The sequence below is a fragment of the Gekko japonicus genome, unplaced genomic scaffold (genome assembly GCF_001447785.1).
Source record: "Gekko japonicus isolate JY-2015 unplaced genomic scaffold, Gekko_japonicus_V1.1 scaffold1827, whole genome shotgun sequence".
In the NCBI taxonomy this organism is placed as follows: domain Eukaryota; kingdom Metazoa; phylum Chordata; class Lepidosauria; order Squamata; family Gekkonidae; genus Gekko; species Gekko japonicus.
The window spans coordinates 322,115-330,184 of record NW_015169834.1 but is presented as its reverse complement, the minus strand read 5'-3'; the positions used below and the strand labels follow the sequence as shown (position 1 = coordinate 330,184).

The 8,070-nt window shown below is 48.3% G+C and overlaps 1 protein-coding gene across 1 annotated transcript in view; it reads right to left on the bottom strand.

The window, feature by feature from the left end:
- Nucleotides 1–1,028: 1,028 nt before the first annotated feature.
- TPH1 (tryptophan hydroxylase 1) overlaps nt 1,029–8,070 on the bottom strand; it is a 36,202-nt gene continuing 29,160 nt past the window's right edge. Inside the window, exons 8-11 of the mRNA XM_015417286.1 lie at nt 7,130–7,256; nt 6,161–6,256; nt 3,831–3,964; nt 1,029–1,241 (exon numbers count right to left, since the gene is read on the bottom strand). Of these exons, the coding sequence (XP_015272772.1) occupies nt 1,067–1,241; nt 3,831–3,964; nt 6,161–6,256; nt 7,130–7,256 (532 nt within the window). The 3' untranslated portion in view covers nt 1,029–1,066. The remainder of the gene's footprint in view (nt 1,242–3,830; nt 3,965–6,160; nt 6,257–7,129; nt 7,257–8,070) is intronic.

The window sequence follows — 8,070 nt, the reverse complement described above, 5'->3', positions numbered from 1 at the left end:
CTCTTAGAAGAAGATATTGGATTAATACCCCTCCCTTCACTACCCAAATGAGTCTCAGAGCGGCTTACAAACTCCTTTCCCTTCCCCTCCCCACAACAGACACCCTGTGAGGTAGGTGGGGCTGAGAGAGCTCTGGCAGAAACTTCTCTTTTTCGAGAACAGCTCTGACAGAACTATGGCTTGCCCAAGGTCATCCAGCCAGGTGCAAGCGGAGGAGTGGGGAATCAAACCCGGTTCTCCCAGATTAGAGTCCGCCACTCTTAATCACAACACCAAACTGAACTGAGCACCATGATGCGTGGCTCTGACTCCCAAAGGAGAACACAGGTGCTGCTTCTCGCCATACGCACGCTCTGCCGGGAACCCATTTCAAAGACGGGATCGCCAGCAGGACAAAACACCAAGTCTGCTCCTTATGGGGTTTAAGATTAAAGGTAAAGGTCAAGGTTTCCCTTGCTCGAAAGCCAGTCGAGTCCGACTCTAGGGTTGCGGTGCTCATCTCCGTTTCCAAGCCGAAGAGCCAGCGCTGTCCGCAGATGTTTCCGTGGCCATGTGGCTGGCATGACTAAACGCCAAGGCGCATGGAATGCCGTTACCTTCCCACCTAAGCGGTACCTATTCATCTACTTGCAATTTCTAGCTTTCGAACTGCTAGGTTGGCAGGAGCTGGAACTAGAGACGGGAGCTCAATCCGTCATGCGGCAACCCGGGTCTCAAACTGCTGAACTACCGACCTTCCACAGCCTGCAGTTCAGCGTCTTAACCACTGGAGCCACCGCAGCTCCCAAAAACAAGTAATTGGACATTAAACAGGATACCTTCCTAAGAAACACAATGATGAGTTTCTACACCTTTTGCAACTGGTACTAGTGGTTGTAGGTTAATAGTCTACAAGGACCACCAGGCAGTTCTCAGGATTCTATAGAATCGAATGCTTCGATGAGGGCAAGGATTTAAATAAAATAATTTTCCTTTCTTTATACTACAGGTTTTGAAAAGTGGAATTCTCTGTCGAAACCGTATCTTTAGTCACTGAGTGCAACATAGATGATGGCGTTTGGATAGGTTAGATTCCCAGGTGCGTGCCCATCTTGTTGAGGGCGTCACTGACAATGTCCAATTCGTGCCGCAGTTCATTCACCACAGTAGCGATGCTCCTTGTGTCTTTCAGGATCTGCACACTTTGAGTATATGGGTTGTAGCTCACTCCAAAGGGGCGCTTGATTGTCTTTGCAAACTCTCTGTTCAAATGGGGAAAAATGATGAAAATCAGCTGAAGTCTTCCTAAGCATTCAACCAATGACTGCTTCAGGTATGAGTCTATTGCTCCCTCTCACAATAGTTGCAACAGCATCACCAGAACTTATGCATATTCTCTAGGGCTGTTTCCAAACTAGCCATTTAGTCTGGAACGTCCATCATTCGTTCACTTAGTTTAACGAAGAAAATAATTGACGTAGTTGTGACTTGGTGTTGTTGTTTTTTAATAAAAAGGTAACTACAGTGCCTACCTCTCCCATATAGACAAACCACTATCAATGTTCCCTCTAAGCTGTGGAGTCTTGTGAGCAAAAATGCTACTTTGTGAGCTACTGGCATTAAAGTTGTGAGCAAGCGATTTGGCTGCTGCATCAATTAGTTTGCTCTGGAGCCATCCTTCCTGAGCTAAGGCAAAAATGTGTGAGCCGGAGGCTAAAAAACTGTGAGCTAGCTCACACTAACTCAGCTTAGAGGGAACACTGACCACTATTGATGTTTGTCAGGGCTGCTATCCCTTTATATTTTATTCCTTCCTTCCTACTTCCAGCTTGAGTAAGTTATTTCTCTTACAGATGACTGCAGCATTTCTAAATGAATTGCTATTTATTCTTGTTGGATGAGCAGGTTGTGGACTGCTTTGCACTTGACTGCCAAATTGGTGCTAGTTTTTATGAGAATGACTGCAGTTTTGTAATCATGCTATCACAATCATTAAAAAATAGTGAGCGATAAATTTTGGCCGCAAAGTGAAAACTAATCCCACCAAGAATCAATAATCAACAATTGATTATTTGTTGCTTCAACACATCTACGTCAAAGGAACAAGTGTAACATTTCAGTGACAAAACCTTTGAAGAACAGGACTTCTGAATAAATATACAGGCCCCGGTCACATGGAGGATTTGCCACGCTAAAGGCACGAATGTCAGGCGGATTTTTGGGGCGCGATCACATTGCAACATCTGGGAAGCGTAGCACACCCGTGGCCAACCCATGGCGTCCCGCCGAAGATGCGCAGTAAAAAAGTACCGTGGAAAGTGCACTAGTATCTGGAAAACGCGGGCCAGGGGCGGGTGTCTGATTGCGGGAGCGCTAGTATCCCATGGCATCCGGCGCCCATCCACATCCCGTCACAAACCAGATGTTTTTCGTAAGCACATGCACACAAACACGTAACTGAAAGCACTGCTGCTCCATGGAACTGCGCATGCGGACAAACGCAAAACGCTTGCCGCACCGCTTCTTTGCCACGCTCCAGCATCGCCGTGTGATTGCCAGCTAACAGCCTAAGTGTGGAGACTCGGGGGACCATGTGATCGGGCTACCGTGCTTTATTATGCTCCATGGCGAACAGCCACACCTCCCCCCCACATTATCTGACCTGTGTGACCGGGGCCACAGTAGGATCTTTCCTATAAGATAAACATTGCTAGATTTTAATGTGGAATCTAGTGTCATGTGGAATCTTAGTTTCATTTCTCCTTCCAGCTGATTCTGGAAAATAATGCTGTACGAAGGTGTCTTACTATGGAAGCAGCCATAGTGCCAGTGGGAATGGGGGTCCCTTTCATAGTGAAAAACATTGCAGAAGTTGATACTGGCAATCCACCTACCCCCCCCCCCCAATTTTTGTATTAATAGAATAATTTTCCCCAAAAAATATGTGGTAGAGCTAATTGATAGAGCTAACATTCTAGCTCAGTGATGCCCAACACAGATTCTGCAAGTGTGACTCCTGGTGACTCCTGGTGCCTGCTCGTGTCTTGGGGGCGAGGGGGAGGAATCCAAAGAGTCATGAATGGAACAGGGAAAGAACAGCTTCAGGTCACGCCTTACCAGCTGACTAATAAACCGCTGAGCTCATTCTGGGCGGGCGCATCACAGCTGTGCATTTTTAGCTTGGTCCGGGACACAGATTTTCGTCTCTGGGCTTGGCAGCCTTGCCTTTTGACTGAACACGGAAGCCCTTCCTCTTTCTTCGGAAGTAGAAGCCAAACCGCAACTCTTCCCCCAAACAGTTTCCTGCTATTTCATTGGAATGCTTTTGAAGAGTTCAGGAGGATAACGTTTCGGGTCTGCAAGGAGCACCCATTCAGAAGCAGCTCTCTCAGTCATCGAGGATGCTTGTCTCCAAACTTCCTAAATTTTGTGACTGGCCCCATTCCATGTGGCAGCCATTTTGTGATGGTACCCACTAACGGGGTCATTTCCTGCTGGAGCGCCCTGGAGCGGCGCTCCGGCAGTAAGAAGCCCAGCCCCCCCCCCCGCCCACAGAGAGACTCAGGGGGGATTTAAATGCCTGGGTTCCCTGCCCTGCCTGTCTCCAGCCAGCCCGCTTTTGCGGAGAGACTCAGGGAAGGGAGGGGGATTGAAACTCATTTGCATATGCCTTAACTCATTTTAAACATGCCTGGCCTTTGTCAGGGGTGTGGCATATGCAAATAAGTTATGCAAATGAGCTCCTGCGCCTCTTTTTCTAGGAAATGACCCCTGCCCACTACCCTCATAGTTCTAGAAGGACTCACACACTCAACAAGTTCGGGGGACCATAATGATACTTGATAGATTACCTCATCTTTTCTTTTGCGTCTTCAAAGCTTTCAGAAGAAAAGTAAACATCCTGGAATGTAGTGATCATGCATTCCTGTTTGCAGGTGACACTGGGGTCAAAGGGCTTGACTTTGGCATTTCCAGAGAGGGCATGCTGCTCGGACAGACAAAGCAAAACGTTTCACAGATTACATTTAGCACACGTCACAGACATCACCATCAAACCGTCTTCGGAGATGACATGGCTGCAAATAAGTGCAATGAATAAACCGTGACCTTATGTTGGAGCTGAAACCTGGATTTTTGCTATTATTTTTATCATTACATTAAGTAATCCTTAAGAAACACTGTAGAACTCCCTTTTGCCATTTGTCTGTAAACTGGGCAATACTTTATTACATACATGGCACAAAAAGCCTCACGAAATTGTAATCAAAGCAAACTCAGAATAAGCTCGTTTGGTATTAGAGAAATGACAAGCTGGTAAACTAGGCCAGCTCACATGATGTGATATAAAAGTCTACTAAGAAACACTGTAGAACTCCCTTTTGCCATTTGTCTGTAAACTGGGCAATACTTTATTACATACATGGCACAAAAAGCCTCACGAAATTGTAATCAAAGCAAACTTAGAATAAGCTCGTTTGGTATTAGAAAAATGACAAGCTGGTAAACTAGACCAGCTCACGTGATGTGATACAAAACCACGTTCTATCTAGGGAGTAACAGAAGAAATGTGTAAAACTATACAGCTGACAATGTTCCCTCTAAGCTGTGAAGTCTTGCGAGCAAAGATTCTACTTTGTGAGTTACTGGCATTAAAGTTGTGAGCGAATGATTTGGTTACTGCATAAATTAGTTTGCTAATTATTCTACAAAAAAAGCCCTGGTTAGGACCACGTTCTATCTAGGAAGTAACTGAAGAAATGTCTAAAATTATACAGCCGACAACCCTTAATGAGAAATGTAGGTCATTAGAATATGGCCAGAGTAGAGGGCATTGCATCTGTAATACAGGCATGGTCCCAAATCAGTCGTTTTCAGACAGGGTTTCTGGAAAGCTTATCAAGGTTTCTCAGAGAGGAGATCAGTAATGACAGGAAAATGTTCCTGAAAGACAGCTTACTCTTCACCACTACGATTTACTACATTTCTATCATGCCTTTCTTCCAAAAGCTCAGCTCATATGCATTCCTCCTCTCCTCATTTTCCCCTCACAATCACAATTAGGAGGCTAGCCCAAGAGAAAGTGATTGGCTTTTATTTTATTATTTCGATTTGTCTCCCGCCTTGCCACAAAGCTGGCTCAAGGCGGCAAACAACATTGAAACAATAAATACACTAAAACACAAAGTAAATGCAAACAACAACCATTAACCATGCCAATGATTATGCTGATAATAGTAATGATGGCGGCGTACAATATACGGACTATGGCATTAACTAATCGTTAACCATGCCAATGATGATGTTGATAATAGTAATGATGGCGGTGTACAAATATACGGACTACGGCATTAACCAATCGGTGTTTCGTACGGGCCGAGATGTGTTCCGGTGGCCCATTCATGCGGCCGAGATGTATTCCGGCGGCCCGTTCGTCCGTGGCGCATTCACCAGTGGCCACTCATCAGTGGCGGCCCCTAGTTGAAAGCCTGGTGGAAGAGCTCCGTTTTACAGGCCCTGCGGAACTGTAAAAGGTCCCGCAGGGCCCTGATGTTATCCGGGAGCTCATTCCACCAGCGTGAAGCTGCTGCTGAAAAGGCTCTGGCTCTAGTGGCAGCCAACTTGATGTCTCTCGGGCCAGAAAGAGTCAGGCGGTTCTGTGTCCCTGACCTCACTGCTCCGCAGGGCCTGCAAGACGGAGCTCTTAATTTGGGGCACATGTGGGGAGATTTATGCAATGTTGGTGTGCACTCTCCCCCCCCCATTACCTCCTGCAGGCACCTCAAGCACCTGTAGGCAACAAGCTCAGATACCAGGAGTCTTCATGCTATAGTGGGAGGCCTGGCATCTCTGCCTTCTCCAGGCTCCGCCCCCAAATCTCCATGAATTCCGCAACCCATAGTTGGCAACTCGACTTCTGGAGAATGTTGGGCATGTGCTTGAATGCTGAGAGCACATTCAGTTATGCAGGATGACAATGACACCCAACAGATCTGACAAACAGCCGGTATAAACCAAGCATGGGTCCTTAAAAAATGTCCCCAGACCCTCAGCAAGTTGGTAAGGCTTTCTTGCAGGCACCTTAGTAGAAAGGATGTGGAAAACCGTAACTGGATGTAAAATATTTTTATAAACCATTTTCCGAGACCTAACAATGGTAATTGGAAGGCATATTTAGGCTTACCTTTAGTTCACTGATCGACGAGAGTAAGCCAGCCCCATAAGCTCTTAGCTGGCCTTCTTGTTTACACAGGCCAAACTCCACCGTGAAAAAGTAACACTAATAAAGGAATGAAAAGGACAGGAAAGAGTGTTTAACACACAGCCCAGACTAGCATGGTTTTCTCAGACCTCACAAGCTAAGCAGGGTCAGTAAGCAGAGAGCCAGTTTGCTTAGGAGGACGGACACTAATCTGGGAGAACCGGGTTTGATTCCCCACTCCTCCACACGCAGCTGCTGGCATGACCTTGGGTCAGTCACAAGATCTCTCAGAGCTGTTCTCTCAAGGGCAGTTCTTGGGAGAGCTCTCTCAGCTCTACCTACCTCACAGGGTATCTGTTGTGGGGAGGGGAAGGGAAGGGAGAGTGTAAGCCACTCTGAGACTCCTTTGGGTAGTGAAGGATGGGGAATAAATCCAATCTCCTCCTCCTCCTCCTCTTCTTCTTCTGTTTGAATGAGAGACCCCCAAGGAAGACCAGGGCTGTTATGTGGAAGAAGGCAATGGCAAACCACCAGGCCCATAGCCTGCATGGGGCCCACGAGGCCTGGCCCTCCCACTGGTTTTGCGGGCCCCCTCCCCTGCTCCCCCTCCCCCCTCCCAAATCAGCGCTGCTGCTGCCACCGCCTCCTTCTCTGGCCCTGACTGTCAGGGTCCCAGCTCCGGCCACAGCCCTTCCTGCCTTGGCGGCGGCCCACCTGTCGCTTCACACCCGCCCGCCCGAAAGCGGGGGCTGACCGGCCGGACTGTGGAACTCTCCGCAGCCGCAGCCTGAAAGGGGAGGAGAGGACAGACGACCCCGGCAGCAACAGGCAGCACCTCCACCCGCGCGCCTCCGAGACGCAACGCGGGCGGCCCTCCTCGCCACACGTGCACCGGCCGTTCTGCTCCGCTCTCCGAGAGACCTTTCTGGGTGTGTTGCATCTTCTACTTACAGTTGCCAGCTTCTGAACAGCTTCATCAGATGCTCCAAGTGACGCCAAGCCAATTTCCTGAGAGAATTGTGCGAAGCTGGGTTCAGCCAGAAGAGGGACGTGGCCCAGAAGTTCGTGACAGGTATCACTGGAAATGCATAAGGGAGAGAGGGGACTAATGTTGAAACAGGTACCTGGTCTTCTGATCTGGTGTGTCAAAGCAGTATTCGGCACCCTAAAGACTAACATTTATTCTAGGGCTGCCAAGTCCCCCCGGGGGTGGGGGTTTTCCCGCCGAAAGGGCCCCAAACCCGCCAATCCAGATCAGGCTGGCAGGGGAACCCCGCCCCCAAAGTACCCAGTTCGGGCCGACGTGCCCGGTGCGATGACGTCACCTGGAGATGACGTCATCGCGCCGGGCACGTCGCCGGCTGACGCTCTAGCAATCGGCCTAGAAACTCTATGGTACCATAGAGTTTCCAGGCCGATTGTTAGAGTGTCGGCCGGCGACGTTCCCAGCGTGATGATGTCACTTCCACGAATCTCCTGGACCGGGACGAGGTCCCCACCCCCCGCTATGCCAGGTAAGTGACTTGGCAACCTTAATTTATTCTAATGTAATATACAGGCCACTTCATCACAAAGTGATTTACAGTGCAATCCTGAGCAGAGCTACACCATTCTAAGTCCATTGACTTCAATACGTAGGACTATATTGTTAGATATTTTTTTTAGTTATATGCAATGTGGGTGTAGATAAGAAGAGAATGTTTTAATACCCTGCTTTTCCCTACCCTAAGGAGTCTCAAAGCGGCTTACAATCGCCTTCCCCTCCTCTCCCCACAACAGTCACCTTGTGAGGCAGGTAGAGTTGAGAGAGTCACCTAGCAGGCTTCATGTGGAGGAGTGGGGAATCAAACCCAGTTCTCCCAGATTAGAGTCCATGCACTTAACCACTACAC